The sequence below is a fragment of the Vanacampus margaritifer genome, chromosome 18, assembly GCF_051991255.1.
Source record: "Vanacampus margaritifer isolate UIUO_Vmar chromosome 18, RoL_Vmar_1.0, whole genome shotgun sequence".
Lineage (NCBI taxonomy): Eukaryota > Metazoa > Chordata > Actinopteri > Syngnathiformes > Syngnathidae > Vanacampus > Vanacampus margaritifer.
The window spans coordinates 12,020,922-12,042,609 of NC_135449.1; the positions used below are offsets into that span (position 1 = coordinate 12,020,922).

Genomic DNA, 21,688 nt, shown 5'->3' on the forward strand with positions numbered 1-21,688 from the left:
TCGCAAGTTACTTCAATTAATTTGCTTCATGTTAAAGATTAGATAGCTCTTAATATGAAAAGAAAACTGCGCTGAGCTGTCGCCAACATCTTACAAATGCAATTATGCCATCTAGTGGCAGACAAATAACCTCAACATAAATCAATATCACACTCGTTTTTACAGTAAAGTAAATCTTTTTTATTTTGACTCAATTATATGAATTATGAAATTACTGTATCAATGACTAAAAGATGCGGCCATATTTCTATTAAACATTTTTTTCCCACTTCAATGTTCACAAGAGTATGAAAACTAAAAAAATAAATAAATAAAAAATATATTGTACATTTAGAACAGATATAAAGTATATATAAAATGTGCGATTAATCGTGAGTTAACTATTGAAGTAATGCAATTAATTACAATTTTTAAAAAAAATCTCCTGATTATTATTATTATTATCATTATTATTATTATTATTATTATTATTATTATTATTATTATTATTATTATTACAAAGCATGTCACAGACATGTTATTAACTCCTAGGAAGTTTTTTTTGTTGTGTTTTTTTAAACTGGGAGATTCTCCCTTAATTGTGTTAAAAAAAAAAAAAGAAGTAGTAAAAATTGTACCATGCAAGTGTCATATTTGAATGTGAATCAAATTTTTTAAATTTGTGGTAGAATAAAAGACGTGTTTTAAAATGCATTGTGGAAATTGAATAGATTATTCTTGATTTTTTTTTAAGGGAATAATAGGCTCATCAAGCAAATAATATGGAGTTAATAATTTTGCTGCTCACGGAAGTAATGATTTATGCTTTAAACTGAGGTCTCACGTTAGGTCATACAAAATGGCGGATTGAATCCAAAATGTCATGAGACTTTAAAGAGATACGGTAAGTCTCCCAAACAATGCAAATTCAGAATTATCCAACCTCTATATATCCAAAGTAACAATTTTCATTCAAATCACTGAAATGAGTCATATTTTTTCTTTGTGCTCCCAGAAAAAATACAAAGCTCCTCGCTGAGCAATTGAAGAGGGGATCCTTCAATCCCAGCTTCTCCAGTTGCCACAATCTATGATGCAAATGAGGCGGCCTCATTGATGTTGAACTGCTGTGAAGCTGACCAGACAGGAATGTCATCTGGACGCAGATCAGAGGGACGGCACCAGCGGAACAGATGCTGAACATTTCCATAATCCACTAAAAATTCAGTCTCGTATGTAAGGCACAGATCACACATGTTTTCATCATTTGATTCTTTTCAAACAGCCATATTGGAAATATTGATCAGTGTGGTCAAAAGAATGATGCATGGGGACATCCCTGGTGTCATATTCCATTTTCACTTTGTCCAAGTGTGTATTTGCGGGGACGTCATAGGAAGATAACCACACTGGTTTGTCAGGCACAATTGGCAGGTAGCAGCTGTAGATCACTCTTGAGGTCAGAGGTCAGGAGTAGAAACAGACACATACGCACAGATCTTATTACCACTGCCCTAGTTATAAATGACCTCCCCCCAAAAAAAGGGATTCATTTTGAAGTTTTGGACAGGAGTGACAGTTGACATTGATGGAAAGGAATCATAAAAAACAAGCATCGACATGACCGCTGAATTTTTTTTTGTTATCCCTTTTCCATGTCCTCTAATGGTAGTTTAAGATAGCACACGAGGCAACATAGCTGGGCCACATTCAGCCGAGTTTCATCCCTGGGGGAGCTTCTCATCCTGAGTTGACTTCGAAGGGTCCCCTATGGGAGCTGTGGAACCGAAACCCGAAGAGTTGGGAGGACGCTCAGAGAAAGAAAGATGAAAGAAGGAAATGAGCAAATTAAGGGGAAGATGCTGCAGGCCTTTTTATTTATCAAGCTCACTCTTTCTATGTTCTACACTGTTGTCGTCGCTGTTAGCATGTGCTAAAAAGAAACTTTTAATTGGGTTTAGGCAGAGAAAGGATGTGGGAATCCAATCTAAATGTAAACATTGTTTGTTTTTAACCCTGGAGAACCCACGGGGTCAAATTTGGCCCCTATAAATTCTGCTACTCAAATAACAAAGACCTTTTTTCTTTTTTTTTTTACAAATATAACTTCAAAAGTCCAGAGTGCCACTTCTGACCCCTGCATGGGGCCATCTAGTGGATGAATATTGCACTTACATGAGCCAGAGTGGTGGTGACAAGATGGCTAAAATGCAACAAATAAAACGAAAAAAATATATTGTTCAATGTAGCTGTGTATTTGATTGATTATTTTCTTAAATTCTAAATAGTTTACTGACAGTTTTTGTTATTCTGATTTTTCAAAATGATACCCCTAAATCCCAAAGGGTAAAATTTCGCCCTAATCCTAAATTAGGGAATACATTGAAAAAAACATTGAAAAAACATATATTTTGGTGTTCAGTGAATTTATAGCAGTCATTTAATGTATAATTCATAATTTTCCAAAGAAGAAAAGGGTTCTTGGGTTCTCCAGGGTTAATGTCTTTTTCCTGCTTAATTTGGATTTGTATTCAGGTTATGTAAATTATTCTTTTAATTTCCCTCAGCTTTCGTTCTTTCTCACCTCCACCTGCTATTCATCCATCCATTTCTTAATATAGTGTTTACAGTTGGACTGTTCAAAAAATGATTACTGGCTGTGGAAAAAAAAATTGACATAAGAAATAAATTGATTGTTGTAAACGAGATTAATATGTATGCAAGTTCTATATTTGTTGTAGTTCAGTTTTCCTGTTGAAGTCCAGACTATACTATGGTAACTATTTTTTGTTTATTATGCCCCCACTGGCCAGGTATGGTATTACAAGTGCCCACTCCTTGCAGCCGTTAAAAGACGATTCAGCATTGCAAACGTCACATTACCAAACCCGGAAAACAGGTGAGCAATGATTGGTCGTTTCTTGAGCACTGAACACCTATGATGTCATTTTCAGTCCAGAGCAAGTCCCAAAATGGCCGCCCCCTGAGATGGATAAAAACTAGTGGATTTTGTTGCTTAATTCATATTCCACAAATGCAATATTAATCAGAATTTCATGTTATACCAGTGGAGGCGCATCTCAACGTATTGTAAAGATTTTATTTTTTTACTTTTACCAAGTTTAGAACAAGTGAGTGTGTTATTACTGTCAAACAGCAACAATAGACACGTACAGTAGGCCTAGAACAATATATATATATATATATATATATATATATATAGAGAGAGAGAGAGAGAGAGAGAGAGAGAGAGAGAGAAATGTTTGGTGATCCAGACCCGTGAACTAGAATATTAACATTTTTAAAACTTTGTTTCTAAATGATTATTACTGTTGTTGACCTTTTTAAGATGCCATTGCGCACTCCCACGCACGTAATCACACGCCACATGAGTAACACAAAGTGCAATGCATTATTTTTTTTGTTTGGACGACACATGCGGGGGGTTAAATACAGTAAATGTCCACATTTGCATTTTTCTATTTTTCCGGGCATTACATTTTAATAAGACATTTTTTCATGACGCGTGTCGTGCGCCTATGCTGTATGACGGTGTGATTTTCTATTGTTGTTGATTGCTGTTGTTGTGAATGAGGTGGCTGAAACTGTAAGAGGGATGTTGGAGCAGGGTGAGATGCTATAATCAATAGAGTAATTACTGCATTTGGACAAACCCCTTCCTGTAGGGGAAGGACTAATGAGCATTCAATATCATGGATAGAGTGAAGTCACACATACAGTAGCGTGTGTGCATCGATGCCTGATTATGAGTGATGATCACATTCATCTAGTTTGTTACAGATATCGAGAGACCGGAAGTAGCGCCGTAGCTGCTAATACAGTGTGCTATTACAGTACTGTAAGCTAACAAATTCTGAGAACATTCGATTAGTAAATAAAGTGGAGAGGAATCTCGCGAGAGTGAAAATACCTCAAAATGGCTGTGCCCCCCCCCCCCCCCCCATATTTCAGAATAAATACTAGGACGATTCAAGGGGAAGTCAAGTGAAATATTTTCTTTACAAAAATCTGATCTACACCCGCGCCTCGTCCTAATATTTCTTATGTCGAATATGAAATAAACCGCAAAATCCACCCGTTTTTAATCCGTCTCGGGGCGGCCATTTTGCTGCTTGCTCTGGACTGAAAATGACATCACAGTTGCTCAGGGCGCAGGTAACAATCAATCATGGCTCACCTGTTTTCTGGGTTTGGACATGTGACGTTTGTAGGTTGAATCTTACCTTGCAAGAAATTGTTTACTACTGCAAATAGTTAAAATCCACAAATTCTTGAAAAAAGATTTAAATTGCTTATAGTTGCCACCAGATAATTGCAAACTATTACTTTTGTCTAAATTCAGTCCCTAACCTCACTTTAACATAGTTCTGTTACATAAAGAGGCCACAAGATGACAGTGAAGCACTACTTTTGTCTAAATGAAGCCCCTAAGCTCACTTTAACATAGTTCCTTTGCACAAAAAGGTAACAAGATGGCAGCAAATCACTACCTTTGTCTAAATGACACCCCTAAGTGCGCTTCGACGTAATTCCTCTGAATTGAGAGGCCATAAAATGGCAGCAAAGCACTACTTTTGTCTAAATTAAGCCCCTAAACTCGCTTCGACAGTTCCTTTGGACCAAGAGGCCACAAGGTGGCAGCAAAGCACTACTTTCGTCCAAATGACTCCCCTAGGCTCGCTTTGACATGATTCCTCTAAATTGAGAGGCATAAGATGGCAGCAAAGCACTACTTTTGTCTAAATTCAGCCACTAACCTCACTTTAACATAGTTCCGTTACACAAAAGGCCACAAGATGACAGCAAAGCACTTATTTTGTCTAAATTACACCCCTTAGCTCGCTTCAGCATAGTTCCTCTTCATTGAGAGGCCATAAGATGCAGCAAAGCACTACTTTTGTCTAAGTTACACCCCTAAGGTCGCTTTGAAATAGTTCCTTGTCACCGAGAGTCCACAAGATGGCAGTAAAGCACTACTATTGTCCAAATTACACCCCTAAACTCACTTTGACATAATTCCTCTGAATTGAGAGGCCAAAAGATGTTGTCAAAGCACTACTTTTGTCCAAATGATACCCCTAAGCTCGCTTCAACGTGATTCCTCTGAATTGAGAGGCATAAGATGGCAGCAAAGCACTACTTTTGTCTCAATTCAGCCACTAACCTCACTTTAACATAGTTCCTTTGCACAAAGAGGCCACAAGACGGCAACAAAGCACTACCTTTGTCTAAATGACACCCCTTAGCTTGCTTTGATGTGATTACTCTAAATTGAAAGGCCATAAGATGGCCTAAAAGTGCTACTTTTGTCTAAATTTCACCCCTAAGCTCGCTTCAACATAGTTCCTCTGCACGGAGAGGCCATACGATGCAGTAAAGCACTACTTTTGCCTAAATGAAGCCCCTAAACCCGCTTCGACATAGTTACTTTGCACTAAGAGGCCTCAAGATGATGCCAAAAGTTTTGGCTTGTACACAAAAATAGTAAATACGTGCGTTTTTCTGTAAATGGCGGAAAATCTGCAATTACATTAGGTGAATTTTTCAATGCCCAATCGCAAATATATGAGGTAAGTTAATCACTGTACAGTATAGTCCATAGATCATCACTTTTCCACAAATTTGGTGCTTCTTCTTGTTCTTTCAGAAATGTCGAGGAGCAGCAGCTGCCGAGCGTACTGATAAAAGCCTCCTGTCGACCTCCAAGTGACAAGTCTTTTTTTTTTTCTCACCCTAACTCCCTCAGAATTCACTGACAGTTCCGTTCGTCATAATGGTCATCTGAGGAAAATACAAACTTTTTAGCTTGAAGTTCTCCATTAAAGTAAAAAAAAAAAAAGGGAACATTCATCAGCCTCATAAAAAAATAAATCAGCACGTATTCAGTGTTGGAAAACCAATGCTTGATTCCATTCACTGAATAATAGATGTTTAATTGTGCTGCGTTTCATTAATTAATGTTATTTCTGGTGCCCTTCACCCAGAAACATGTCTTTATTGCGTTACTGTAGCTAATCAGAAAAGGGCCCTGTTGCTGCCAAGCAGGTTAGAAGCAGGGCTGGATCAATACCCTGTTAAGAAACGACACATTTAACTAATCAGTCTGAACAGGCACTATTGACAGCCACAGTAAAGAGTCCAATTTTCCCTTTTTACCTCTTGTGCTCTTTCTACTGTGCTTGCTTGCGGCTCTTTTTAGGTCATGTGTGAGAAAATGTGAGGATTCTCAATCTTATTTCCACCAAGCATGCAGAATAACGTCTTGGGTGATTAATAACTGCAAGTGTTCACAAAAGCGCTAAGGCTAGCTGCTGCAAATTAAATAAGTCCTCATCATTGATCTTTAAAATCAATAATAATATGCTTTAATGAAAATTAAAGAGGGTTGAAACGGTATGTGCAGCTGTGACCCAGGCATGTACAATCTTAACTTAACATGCTTAATAATGCAACAAGGCATAAAAGATGCACAAGTCACAGCAACTAAGCATACATCATTTCTACCTTAGGCAGAATTGCGTTATTAGCTGCAAAGATGACCTGAGGAAACATCTTCCTCTAGTGGCCACTGGCATACATGCAATGAACTATACTTCTCAAATATGCATATATGTCTGGTTGCAGGCGGAGATTTATTTTTTATTTTTTCCTCTTCTTCTTCTTCAAATCCTACATGAGCTGTTTTAAAAAATAGTGTCATGGCAAAACAATATGTTATATTGTATTATATTATATTATATTATATTATTAGAATCAATTATTTAAAAATATCATAAATATCTTTTTTATTATTATTCTTAAAATTATCAATCAGTTTATTGTTGTACTCACAAATCCACGGCTCATGTGGCAACTTCTCTTACTTTGTCCCAGTAATAAAGTTCTCCACCAATCACAGCGCGCCGCTGATAAAATGCCATCACTCCCTTGCTCCTGATTGGCTGACAGTTGACATATGCGTCCAGCTGTTTAGTCCCTCTTTCCTCCGCTTTACATCCGATTGACTGCTTCCACGGCCATTGAAAACCGAGCTCTCGACTAGGCTGCGCGCTGATTGGCTTAGAAGAAGCGCTTGGGCTGGTAATGAGAAGTTCGAATGCCCCCCACCCCTCCCACCTTCCCTCCATCCCTCCCTCTCCATCCAGCTGTGTGAGCTTTCCTGATGGACGGAACCGAGAGGACACAGTTCTGGAAGAGGCAAGGGTGAGAGCGGGAGTGTCTGGTCGGCAAGAAAGACGAAAGATGCTCTGTCATGTTTGAACATTTGAAAAAAGAAGGAAAAAAAGACGACTGCTTTGCTGGACGCGGCAACATCTTGACGGATTTTTTAAAACTGTGTTGCGGAATATGCGCTTAAAAAACGCCTGTGGATGCAATGAAAAGTGTTGGAGTGTACTTCATTTAGAAGAGGAAAGCGCGCGGAAACGGACCTATTCATGTGAGTTTATGGGGAGATTCAGCTAAAGGAAGACATTCAAAAGAAGTTGGTAGGACACAAAGAAAGGCTGCACGCTGCAGAACCGGACCCAAACCGAGTTTAAAGTATTCCCCGGTGGATGGTTATAAAGTGTTACGGTGGAGGTTTGAGCACCGGGGCTCCGCTCAGGGGCCTCTCCGCGCACCGCGCTGAGTCTGCAGAAGGACCAAGTCCGCCAGAGACCCGCTGGGGAACTCTGCGGTCCTCCAAAGCCACAGGACATCGACATTCAAAAAGCTTCCATCTTCAAGCTGGTGTGGACTTTGCAGCCACCAAACCGATCATGCGATGACTGAACGCGCATTGGAGACATCTACCGAGTCCAGATCAGGTGATTTGTTTATTATAAAAAAAAATAATAATAATAATTGTGAAGATGCACTGGAATTATTTATTATTATAAATCTATTTTAGTTCTGTATTTGAAAAAAGGCATACAGATATGATGTTCAATGTTTTTAAAATCTGTCTATCTTTGTGTTTCTTTCTTTCGTTCTTCATTGCTTTCTTTTTTCTATCTATCTATCTATCGATCTATCGATCTATCTATCATCCATCCATCTATCCATCTATCCATCTATCATCTATCTATCTACTGTATCTATCTATCTATCTATCTATCTATCTATCTATCTATCATCTATCCATCTATCCATCTATCATCTATCTATCTATCTATCTATCTATCCATCTATCCATCTATCTATCTATCTATCTATCTATCTATCTATCTATCTATCTATCTATCTATCTATCTATCTATCTATCTATCATCTATCTATCTATCTATCTATCTATCTATCTATCTATCATCTATCCATCTATCCATCTATCCATCTATCATCTATCTATCTATCTATCTATCTATCTATCTATCTATCTATCTATCTATCTATCTATCTATCTATCTATCTATCTATCTATCTATCTATCTATCTATCTATCTATCTATCCATCTATCCATCTATCCATCTATCCATCTATCCATCCATCCATCCATAAAAATGTATACAATCACACTTATGGTCGCTCATCCACGCAGGAGGTGAATGATGGCCGAAGATGGGGGAAATCTCGACTCCAGGGGCTCGGAGGGCCGCTCCTCCCCACCGAGGACTTTCATCCGGCTCAACGACTTATCCGGGGACGGAGGGGGTGAGGAGCGGACCGAGGTGATGGTGGAACCGGCTTCCCCGGCCCCAGACGGGACTTCTTCAGCCGGGGATGAAGCATCAACCTGCGGCGAGGAAAGCCTGCCTTACCCCACCCTGGCCCCGGTGGTCTTCTTCTACATGAAACAGAGCACCCGTCCTCGGAGCTGGTGTCTCAAGATGGTGTGTAACCCATATCCTTTAAAAAAACAAAAAACACTTTGCAGTCATCTTACAGGTAAGAAACCTGTTTGTACTTTATGCAGCTTTTCTAGTTTAGCCCTCCAGGCTCTGTTGCTGTGTGACTGACTGGCGATTTGAAGCCATTGGCACAAATGTGTGTGTTTTTTTTTTTACACATCTCCTTGCACTCAATCTGTCCCTCAAGACTTGTCGTCCAGTGCTTTGGCTCCTCTGAGCTGCTGTTTTGCTTCCTATCAGCGTAACAAAATGACAGCCAGAGAAGAAAAATCAATCAGCCTCACATGACAAGCCATCAGAATGGCTGAATACATTAACAGTGAGTGTATAAGCACGGGGGGCTGCGTGTTATAATTCGTTTATTGATACTCACTTGAAGTACGAGCCTTTTTTCAAGTCAAGTGTGTTATTGATTGATAAGTGTACAGACCTGCGATGAGCAAGGAAGCACAGGAGACTTTCTCTCTCGCGACTGCTTGCCGGCTTTTGTCCCTCAGGGTTGAGGGTGGCAAATAATTTCAGGATGTTCCTCTGTGTATGTGCATGTGAGGCTTTTTTTTTTTTTTTTTTAAAGCTGGATGTGAGGCAGGCAGGCAGGAGTGATGCGTCTCTGCCCCGGGGGTCTCAGCCTCTCCTTTATTATTATTGCTTCCATGTTTTTTCTCGGTGTTATGTTCATGTCATTTAGATTAATTTCTTCCACAAAAAATCGAATTCTCTCCCTCCCTCCCTGTTTCTGGTTGATTTTTTCAGTTTTAATTGCAATGCTACATCAGCGGACTGTATCCGATTCCCTCCCAGGAGCACTTGTAACTTTATGGCTTGTATTGTTTTAGCACATTTTAGAGCCTAGGGTTGGACTAGTAAATTTTGTAGAGGAGATTTGACTCTCTTTAGAGTAAATTTGACTCAATTTTGAGTGGGACCAAATAGACTCTTTTTTTAGAGTAGGTTCATATTTACACTTGGAAGAGAGTCAAATAAAGGATTGGGGAAAAAGTCACTAAAGGGTTGAGGAACAAACTCATGACCTTCAGTTTGGGAGACTGCAACACTACCTCCTGAGCTACGTCCCTTCTTACCTCCACGGGGAGATTATTTTTGGTCTTGGAGTTAGGAAGATTCCAGTTGACACGAGCAATATAATAACACACAACAGGAGCTGCGTGGCTCCGGGAGTAGATTGGCTGTGAGTTTGTCCGTCAACTCTTGAGGGCCTTTTATTTTTTTCAATTTTTCTTTTTACTCTCTTCCAAGTGTAAATATTACTCTAAAACTGAGTCTATTTAGTCCCACTTTAAATAGAGTCAAATTTACTGTGTTGTTAATTAGTTCAGTTTGCTGTTTGTATTGTAAATGGATTCTTGGGCTGCTGCCTCTAAATAATGGGCAAATCTCTTGGGGTAAAATAATAATTAAATATCACTGTATCGGCCCTAAAAGACGCCGGCCCACCAGGCTTCTGCCCTGTACGCTAGATGGCTAGTCCGATCTCTGTACATTTTGAATTATGAATTACACTGTTTTGTGGTTTTCCTGTTTCGTTCCCAACTGTCATCATCACTTCAATCTTCAGTTATCCTCAGTTATTCCTTCCAGACTGAATCTCATTTCCATAGCTGCAAATGTCAAATCTGTAAAGGTCCTACAAATAGATTTATTGGGAAAAAAACACCCAAAAAAAACCACAGGCTTTATTAGTCATTTTTTTGCTCTCCAAGAAATGAGCCGATCCCTTGACAGACTCGCCGCGGGGATCTTTTTTTGCCACATGCACATTTTGTTTTCTCTCAATCTGGCTCAATGTGAATGTGAAGAGTTGTCTTTCTGTATGTGATTGGCTGGCGACCAATCCATGGTGTACAAATATGGATGGATGGATATTAGAAAGAACCCCTACAGCACCAGTACAGCACTCAGCTGCAGGTTTGCAATACAGACTATTTGAAAGTATACGGTATGGCCGACTTGATACATTTTTAATAGTGATGTGTGTGTTCTTTGCCTCCATGTTTGCCCCTTTGTGTATATCAGTAGTGATTTAGGAAAAGGTCACTGGTTCCGTAATGCTGCTCAGATTGATCTGCATGCACTTGTGTGTACACTCGTGCTGCTAACCCAAGGAGCAGATGGATATTTTGCAATATTTTTAACCGTTTCTCTTGATCCATGTCCTCCTCTGCTGCTTCTGCCTCTCCACACTGCGCGCACCGCTTTCTGCACTCTGCTTCCACCAATGACTCCTGTAGCGTGTCTCTCTTATTCCCACCATCAATACTCCCACAATATCACTGGTTGCCCGATCTGCTTCTGCTGTATGTTGTAAACCGAATTCCAATTTCCACCATGCACTCTACTTTGGTTTGTTTTTGCTCTTTGTAATGCACATTTTGTTGCTACCTACCTTCATTACGAACACATTTTGAGTTGTCAATTAGAATAATGTTGAATGTGGGAATTAGTGGGAGCGCACTAGAGTGGTGACAGAACCTTTTGTGTTAGCCTCTGCCACACTGTCGTACGGTGTTCCACAGGGGTCAAGTTTGGGGCCCCTGTTGTTTTCATGGTATTTGCTGCCCTTGAGAAAATGGTAATATTTTCTTCCACTGCTGCTGAGCGGATGACTGCCACTGGTGTTTGGTTGCATCCCTCCATGCTCACTTGGGCCCCCTGGTGCTCTATCTAAAGCCAGCAGTCGCAAACTTGGTCTTTTTACCCGATAAAGCCTGAACCATGAAATATATGGTGGAAAAGTCTGATTCTTTGTAAGTAGAGTATTTATTGGTCCTTTTGAACAAATTTTTTTTAAAAATTAACTTCCACATATGACTTTTGATTTGTGTCATATTTGATACATCCGGTCACAATGCTTTAAATTTGTACATTTATAACTGTCAAAAACATAATAATAAACATACATATAACAAATATTAGTATTTCCCCAAATCAGAAAGAACATTTCCCACTTTTAATAAGTATAGGTGTTTCTCTTTCCTCGATTGGGGCGATCTTGCAATCAGCTGGGTGGTGCTGCCCTCTAATGGATTATCAGTGCAATACATGTGTCAGATCATATACGTCAGGGTTTTATTGGGGGAATTTTTTTTTATTATACTCATGAAATACAGGGCTCAAAATGTCTTGTTTTAATATGATACGGTTGGCTTTATCGGGTTTAATTGGACCAGCAAATGTGTGCTGTTGTCAAATCCAGCTTTTTTCCACTTTTGGCAGATGGCTAAGGTTAAGCCTTTTTCCTTTCTCCGTGGTGAATCTTGGCTGGATTATTGTAATGTACTTTATTTTGGAGTCAGCCAGTGATCTCTCAAGTTAGTCAAAATGCTGCTGCTCGCTTTCTAACTGGTGGATATTACAAAAAAATCTGGCATTTAAACAGGGGTGTTTAGACTTTTGATATCCACTATGTTACAAACCGGAAGTAAACAATAATATATTAACCGAATCTTCACCCTTGCCCGCATATTCTTCTCAATTAGGTTGACCTACACATGACTCCCCTGTCTGCCATCAGTGATCATTTTATTGTTTTGATTCACAGAATCTGTGAGACAACAAGAGCAAACATGCACTTTGAGAAAATAGATGCATGCCAAAGAAAAAAGAATATAAAATACTGGATGTCCTCCAATGTTGTCCTTTTAGTAACTGCCATGTTGAATTTATTGGCTGTTGTAATTGTGTTGCATAGCTATGATGTCATGATATTTACGAGGCAGTTGCCGTTGTCCGACCTGCACACCCCACGATGGAAAACACTAATCACTACAGTGGAACCTCTCACATTATGAAATGTTATTTATATGCGCGTATCTATCGAAATAAGGAAACCTGGAAGACGACATGAGTGTGTTTTACTTTTGATGTTCAAATCTGACATGAGTGAGATTCTTAAGGCGGGTTAGCTTGATTGAACCACTCACCTATTATTATTATTACTTCAGTTGAGGAGGATCATTTAGACAAAAGTAGTGCTTTTCCACCATTTGTGGCAATTCTAAATTTCTTGGGAGGCGTCAATTACGCACAGATTTCTGTCATGAAGCAAATACATAAGTTGCTTTATACTAAGTTACATGCAGGATATGTGTAAAGGTATAGTAAGTATAATGTAGGTATCTTGTGAGCACAGATTGTAAATGACATATATTTTAACTTGCATGCACAACATAAAAATAAAAATGTCCTTTCCTCCAAAATTTTTATTTTCCCTGCAAAATTCACTTAAATTCAGAATTGTACAACATCAGAGGTTCGACTCTGTTTACCCAAGGTTTTCTGCAGATCATTAAAAACCATTAAAAGTCTTTAAATGGATTTTTAAATTAAGGCCTTAAATGGCATTAAAACACATTAAATATGATGTCCAGAGGCATTAAAAATTGAAATGCATGATGTAAAAACATTGTTGTTCATGCGTTAGTTTGCATACAATATTGTGGAATTTACCATTAATAACAAAAAATATGCATTTGTGCGGACTGGTGCAATTTACAATGAACTAAATGTCCCCAAGTCCACAAGTTGCTTTTTGTTCTAACTACCAATTGCTCTAAATTTGAAAAGAAAAATGGACTCTTCATTTTCACCAATGTTCAACATGAAACACTAATGTCACCTAGTAGCAGAAAATGACCTCAACACAAATCTATGAATCAATGTTTCACACACTCCTTTTAACTGTTTATCTTTTTAACTTAAAAAAACTTTTTAACCTAATCTAATGAATTACTTACTATAAAATTAGTGTATCAGTGAACTAAAAGATACAGCAACTTTTGTACTTGGTAAAAATATTTGTCCACTTTTATGTTAACTAACAAGAGTGTGAAAACTTGAAAAAAATTATATTGTGCATTGAGAACAGATATAATGTTAACTATTGAAATCATATGATTGACTAACAGCCCTAATATATAAACACTATATGCATAAACACATAAAACAGCATTAAAAAGCATTGAGTTAGATTTGCCTGTTACCATTCCAGTCCACACTGCACCACTTAGTGGAGTGTCTCAGTATCAGAATTTGTCTGGTTCTATTCAAAACAGGCATGTCCTGAGTCAGCCCCTGGCTTCAGACAGCTTGCGGCCATTTTTAACAGTCTGAAGTAATTAGGACCCCTGGATACTCGTAGAGTTTTTTTTTACGGTCTAATTGAAGACCCCTCGGGTGTGAGCTCTTGGTTCAGTTGCCTGTGTGAAATCCCCTCCGCCGGTTTTGCAAACAATTCCTTCAGTATGCGATAGAGAGATGAAAAGCCTCCGTGTGTGTCTGCGCCTCTGAGAGGTTGTGTAAGCAACACACACCCACACACAAAGTTCCACAGGACTCCCGTAGGTGTCTCCTCTGTGGCGGGGAGCTGGATGCTGTGCTAAGATGGAGGAGGAGGAAGAAGAGGAGGAAGAGGAGGGAGGGCATCCAGTGCTCTTGATCCCTTTTCTCACATTGATAAAAGCTGAGGATTACATGGTCAGTGCGGGAGGTCACCACCGTCAGGCTAAGTTGTAGTAGGCCGACACACAACGTGCGCTCAAAGGACAGGAAGGTCTTCCCTGAAGTGTGCCGGCCATCTGTGTTGCAATGTTTCGCTCCCCCGCCGGAGGCTTCTTTCACATTTGTTGCTCATTGCTCCGAAGCGTCTGTCAAATAATGGAAGCCGAAGCAAACACTTACTTAATCAGCAGAAAATGTCCTCTGCCCTCCTCGTTGACACCCGGAACCCTACCTCCCTCCCGCCCGACCTCCACCTCCCTCTGCTTGGCTTTTCCTCCCCCGAGCGTTCGCTTGCTCGTGACTTCGGGGAGTGTAAAAAGCGGCAGTTTGGCTTGCGAACGAACGGCATCTTTAAAAGCCTCCGAAAAAAAACAGTGGAGGAGTTTGAGAAAGGGAGAAAATAACATGAAAATCAGTTGCTCGGCGTCTACCCACCTACCACTTTGCTTTCCAACTTTTTTTTTTTTAACCTTCTGTTCTCTTACTCTCATTTCTTCTAACTTACATCAGAGCCTCTCACACTCTGCACTCATTTTTTCTCCTAATGAACCGAATCGAAGTGTTCAAGTGTTGTTATGCGCTCGATACACACATCTGATGAAGTATAAACTTACGTAACCGTGCAAAGACTTTTAGCAGGCGGGTGGGGTTGGCAGGGCCATGTGATGTGGTACATGTATTTTGCATGTGCAGTTCTTGCCCCGAGGGATGCGTGTACTTGAAGAAAGTGTGCTGCTTTGCAGTTACAACTGCAGCTTTTCACTCCTCTGGGAAGACTTGCGACAAGATTTGGGAAAGTGTTGCCGCTTCATCCAGAAGTGAAGAACATTTGCAAGGTCAGAGTTCACTGATGTACAAGAGGATCGCTGTGTCAGTTCGAGTTTGCATCCCAAAGGTCCAGAGTGACTAGTCTGGAGATTCTGGCAAATTCCTCAGATCTGTTTTTAAATGAGCAAATATAGCGCGTCCACAATGCCTAAATCCAAATATCACCTTCTTGTACAAAAGTACTAAGGCAAGTCAGGCCATTAAATCGTCGCGGCAATGTGAAAAACACAAAACGTAAAAAAAAAAATAAAAAATGGACATAAGTGTTTTTCACATAGCAGCGTCAATATATAATAGTATTGGGTTTCCATTCAAATGTTTCAAAAATGTTAAGCAAATTTAGACTTATGGTGATCCATAGGGTTCTATTTTGGGGCCCCTGCTGTTTTCAATGTAATTATTAGGGGTGGCAGGGGATTTTTTTTTTTAATCGTGATTAATCGCATGACTCCAATAGTTAACGTGCGATTAATCGCAAATTTTACATTTGTTCTAAATGTACAATAAAATGTAAAATGTAAGTTTTCATATTGTTTTTTACATAAAAGTGGGAAAATGTTAAACTAAGAGAAATATGCATGCATCATTTAGCCATTGATACACTAATTTCATAACAATTCATAAAATTTGATAAAATTAAAAAGATGTACTGTAAAAAAATAAGTGTGATATTAATTTGTGTTGAGGTCAATTATCTGCCACTAGATGGCATAATTGCATTTGTAAGACATGGGTTACAGCTCAGTGCATTTGTTTCATATTAAGAGCTATCTAATCTTTAACATGAGGTAACTTATGAAATTCTGCACATTTTTAAGATTCTAAAATACAATTTGACCCCAATTTCCACAAATATATTCATTATTATTACATTTATAACTGCAAAATTTTGACGTGGACAGGTTTGTATCAGTCAGCTTGGCTCGGTAGTGCACCGGAAGTGGTATGAATATGTGTCAAAATAAAAGCACTAACAGGAAGTGCAGCATTAGCTTAACAGAGTTTGATAAATCTGCCTAGTTAAGTGTAAAATGTATTGGCGGCTTTTTGTCCTTTTACCACTTTTAACTATTTATCAATATTTATTTTTATATTTATATTCAATTGTAATTTAGATTTTTGTTCAACTTCTATTTAAATATAATTGGAAGAAATGGGAAGCTATTTTAAATTGGTACACTAATCAGGGTTTAAAGTGGGCCAGTTGGAACTATTGAGTCCCACTCCAAAGGTCTTGCATGACTTTATAGATGGTGATACAGAACACACACGCTAACATTAGCTAGCCCTGTTGTTGTGCCAATTACAATGGACAAACGGCGGCTCCCATGACCTAATTGCTGTGCGGCAAGGGACTTCGGGCTACTGCTGTTTTTGTCCATTTTATAAATTGTTTGTGTAGATAGTTACATTGTTGTGTGTATTTCTAATTTAGCTTTTATTTAATGGTAAAACAGTCGTGCGAGGTTATGATTGTGCAGCTCTTTACCACAGGCTGCCATAGGTTGTCTCATTTTAGGTCGCTGCATATTTTGTACCCTGCGTGCCTTTTTTTGCTTTGCTGTGTTTGTGTGACCCCACTTGACCCCTTTACCTCACTCCTGTTAGCTCCATTGGCAGCATTCCCTCTCATAGTTTATAGTGACAACCTCATTAGGGCATAATCACTAGCTTTACTTTTATGCTATCAGACGGCTAGCAGGACTAGATTTCCCATGATTCTTAGACACAGAAGCAGGAAGTAGTTCTACAGTGTCAGTAGTCCAACCACAGTTGACTTGACCGTTCTCTTTTTGTCAACTCAAGAAAAGTAAGGAGTACAAACAGCAGTACAATTTTTTTTCAAATCTAGGGAGAACAATTGTAGTCCAAAACCCCCCATGTACAGGTAGCTATATATATATATATATATATATATATATATATATATATATATATATATATATATATATATATATAAAATACATTCATGAAGTAGCCTATTTTTTTTGGTGTTCTTTTTTCTTTGTTGTATTTTCCTTCAGTCGGAATCCCCTGTGGCACAATGCTGCCTCTCACAGGTCAGTCTTGGTCCTGCAACAAACATCTCAATTGGAGACTTGATTTTCTGTAGACATGTACACTCACTGCTTTCGCTCTGGACGCTGCAATATTACACTCCACAGTGTCCACTTTACTGCTGCTGTCCAAAGAATAAATCACAGGGCATCCTCACGCTCTTCATTTTTTCCTGAGCGTGTCTTGTCCTGACTGATATTTAATGCAAGTACGCAGTGTTGGCAACACTATTCTGAAGTCATTGTTGTGGTGACCAGGGTCAGTGTTGTACAAATACAAACACTGGTAATACTAAACTACATCATGTTTGTAGTTTTCGTTTATTTAACCATTGCCACAGTCAGCAGTAAAAATGAGAGCTTGAGTGAGCCAATGAAAAGCGAGCGCCGAGACAAAGTTCAGACAGCAGCAAGGTGTGAGTAGACGACTCTGTATGAGGTATTTTGTTAATGAGGAGATTTGTTTAAGCCGTTAAAACTACAAGCAGACTGAGCACAAAGAAAAGACTTCATTGTGCTCTCTGTTGTGCTTTTCTACTTGCAATTGCTTTTTTGTGTGTTTGAAACTCCTCAGCCCACTTATGGCTTCTACATTTACTCTTCTGCATAGTAACAGGATCGCTTGACGGATTTTTAATGAAGCAAAAACAAAAAAAGCTGACATGCAACGATGCATTATCAGACAGCAATAGGGGAGCGCATCGAGTTAAAACCTGCAACTAGTTTCGATTTGCTTCAAATACATCTGGTACAATTTCAACATTCAATAATTTCCCCTTACACCTCACCCGCATTCCTGAAAATGACAAGAAAGATGGATGGCGAGTGAAGCGGTTCACTCGTTTCACTTCTGTGCATTTTGCCACCAGTCCAAAGTTTACGTCGGGATAAGCTCCAGCTTCCCACGTCCCTGAAGCTAACCCAAATAGAAAATGGATGGTGATCTGTCCAGGGTGTACCCCGCCTTTTGCCCAAAGTCAGCTGGGATAGGCTGACACTCACCCGTGACCCGAATGAGGATGAATCGTGCAGAAAATGGACGAATGGTTGAATGACCTCAGTCTGTCGACTGGATTTGACTTTTTACATTCAAAAATGGCCGTTTCGATTAAGGATGCAATGCATCACTTGGAGTACTGATATAATTACAGCTAAATTGAAGGGACTGCTATTTATGACTGTTGGCAGGGATCTCAAATTAACAAGATGAGACTATGACCTTTGTGACTTAAGGCTAAGCCACAAAGTCAACTACAAAGACTGCCAGATGGACTCTCCTGTTAAAAACACAGGCGGTTCGAAGAAGCAGGGGATATAGTGACAGGGAAAGGCTTTTGTTGTCTTCAGGACCAAACATCACTTCCTATACTGTAGGGGTCTTCAGTTTACGACCATCCTGACAACAGTCGTTACAAAAGATGCATACATAAAATTTGACCATTTGATTTGACTTGATCGGAATCAGTACAGATTTCTTGTCATTGTACCACAAGGTCTCATGAAATTGAATACAGTTTGAACATGTCTAAGAGACATAAAAAAACAAAAAAATACAATGACCAACAGAGGGAGCCAGAACGGAAAGCCTGATGAGTCGCCCAAAATGGCGTCCCGGTTCTCAGATGAAAAAGGAAAAACATAAGGATTGGGGAAGAGAGAAAAAAAAACAGCCGCAGATGATGCTCCTGCATTAGATGATGGAGACATGCGGTTGGTGAAGGACTCTGGGTGGTGTCTGGTGGGTGGTGTCTGGTCGGTGCTGGATTTCACTTTCCTTTCTTTTCTTTGGTCCTTCCTCGGGTCTCCTGACGGCCTCACGACTCTGGCTGGAAGTGTTCGGTTTAGGTGAACGGTATTTGATTTTTTAATAGGTTTTAGGTGAACTAATGAATACACACACACAAAAAAAATATTTTAAAAAATAAAATAAAATAAAAGAGAGCAATGATGATGACATGTCAAATCGGTAAAATTACCAAATGAACAATACTGAGCTCTCCAGAAAAAAGAAAAAAAAGAAAAAAAAAAGATGATGGAGACATGGAAAACTCTCAAAGACAGGACTTGATCACCCCTATCATCTTCTTCATTTGCAGATCTGCTTCAAGCTTCCCTAAGTGACACCGTCCTTTGTACGAGAAGCACAATCACAGTAGGCGAATATTGTCAACTTATTAGTGCTGCTTCATAAAGTAGTAATTAAGATGTGTGGATCCAAAACAAGACAGCCACCAGGCATTGATTTGGAAAAGCATTTTATGGGTTATGTGTTGCTGGAGTACAGATGCCGTTGAACTGTCTGTGGGGCAAAATATCGATTTCCAAATCTATGATACCGTTCTCGGTCACGGTGCGGTGTCAATACTCGTGCTGGCTGACAACCTTGTGTACTTGCTGCAGAATTGGACTTTTTAGTCATGATTTCAGTGGCAAGACTGATTAATTGAAACGAAGATGGATGAACTCGTACTTACTGCTTTAGCCTCGTTTCTTTCATGCTGTTCTTTCTTTAATTCGATGCGGGACATCTTCCAGGATTTTCCAGCTTTTTCTCATTAGTCCATTGTAGGAGACTGGTGGCAGCAGAAGGAGGAAGAGGAGGAGGAGATGGGTTAGAGTCGCAGGAGGAGAACGGGGGTGGGCGAGTTCTACACTTTCTCTTACACAACCAAATCAACTTGCACCTGAGTTGAGTTATCTTGAATTTCTTCTTATTTTGGCTGCCTCCTTCTTGTGCTCCACTCCAACTTTCTCCAATTCTCGGCTCAATACCGTCTCACCTTTTCCTTAAAGCCTTCCTGTGTTTCCAGTCATATTTTTTCCTCAATGGCCTCTCTTTCATAAAACTTCATGGAATAACTCCTCAATCGACGTCATATTCCTGGTCCGTACTCGCTGCTCATACTTCATGCGATAACTCCTTCTCACTTTTCCGCCATTTTTTCCCCATTTCAGACCGATTGATACATTGCAGAGCAACGCGGCAGGGGATGCTATGTCTGGCACAAGTGGACCATTTTGGCGTGGGTGCTAACTTGGGACACAGGTGGCATTTGACAGAGTCCAGACTGACTGCTGGCCTTATCACGCAAGCCAGAACAGACACACACTCTCATAATCAGGCCTTTTTGAAGGGGCTTGGAGAGCATCACATCAGTCACCCACTCTAGATTGTTGGCTTTGCACTTAAAGTAGATCCTACCATCAGAAGCACCTTACTCGGGCCTATGCAATAACAATTGCCATTTAGGGTCCAAAATTGATCAACTGTGCACTGGGGTTTTCAGTGTTTTTTTGATCACGTTGCTGAATTTCAGTTTTGCTGATTAGCAAATGCTGTACTTTTATGTTATCATCTATAATCAGTGTCATTTTTATTTATTTATTTTTTTTTATTTTATTTTCTCTGGAGAGCTCAGTATTGTTCATTCGGTAATTTTACCGATTTGACATGTCATCATCATTGCTCTCTCTCTCTCTTTTTTTTTTAATATTATTTTGTATGTGGGTGAGTATGTGTATGTGCGTGTGTGCGTGTCATTTTGTACATTTTCTGATCTTTACAAATGGGAATTATCACCAGATGCTGTTTATTTTATGAGAAAAGACTTGCACCATTTCAGAGGATATACATACACATATGACGTTGAATGGAAACAAACAACTGTAGTTTTCTAACAGTTGTTAGTTAGCCTGTTGGAAAATAAATGTCTTATTCCTCGCAACGTTCCATGGAAACGAACAGTTCAAATATCTGTCTCATTCAGTAGATTCTCTCATGAATGGTAGGTTATGAGAACAAATGCTATATAACTGCACAGTAAAATCAAAAGTGTAAATTTAACTCCCATAGTGTTAAATTTAACCCTTTCCCTGAGTTTGTATTGTTCTCACCAGTTCAGAGTTAAATGTACATTTCCAAAAGTGTAACAATTTAACTCATTGGCTAACACCCATAGTGTTATTATTTGACACAAAAAAAATGTAACACTTAAAAGTGTTATTTCCTTTCATTTTTTGGTCTTAATTTCTCACAGTTTTGTTGTCACTTTTAACTGAAAAGTGTTATTTTCATTCCTTTTTGTATTAATTTCTCACAGTTTTAGTGTAAGTTTTTATTTTCCAACCCAAATGGAGAAAACAGGACTCGAACCTAGTACTTAGCACTTGGGGGGGAACAACAATAACAAGTGCGCCACAAGATAGTTCATGTTCGGTGGCACAAATTTTTTCTTTTAGTTCCCGCACGACTCGCGGTAAATACGAATTGCCTGCATGGCAAAATATCCACTTTGTTTTTAGTTTTACAGAAAAATAATGAACATAAATTACACTACTCATGAAAATCTGAAAACCTGTTGTTTTATGTCTCACACGCTTTTTCTACGTTAACTCATGAACAAAATAATTCAAGAACTGTATAATTTCATCCTTAGCATATAACGGAATAATCCAGA

At 39.2% G+C, this 21,688-nt stretch overlaps 1 protein-coding gene across 20 annotated transcripts in view; it reads left to right on the top strand.

Moving 5' to 3' along the window:
* Positions 1-7,144: 7,144 nt before the first annotated feature.
* Positions 7,145-21,688, top strand: part of cacna1g (calcium channel, voltage-dependent, T type, alpha 1G subunit) — a 235,239-nt gene continuing 220,695 nt past the window's right edge. For 17 of the 20 annotated variants that reach the window (XM_077550107.1, XM_077550117.1, XM_077550118.1 and 14 more), the window contains exons 1-2: positions 7,148-7,808; positions 8,520-8,821. In XM_077550107.1, the coding sequence (XP_077406233.1) occupies positions 8,527-8,821 (295 nt within the window). In that variant the 5' untranslated portion in view covers positions 7,148-7,808; positions 8,520-8,526. Of the gene's footprint in view, positions 7,809-8,519; positions 8,822-21,688 lie in introns of all 20 variants that reach the window. The other 3 variants (XM_077550123.1, XM_077550122.1, XM_077550124.1) reach the window with 2 other exon arrangements.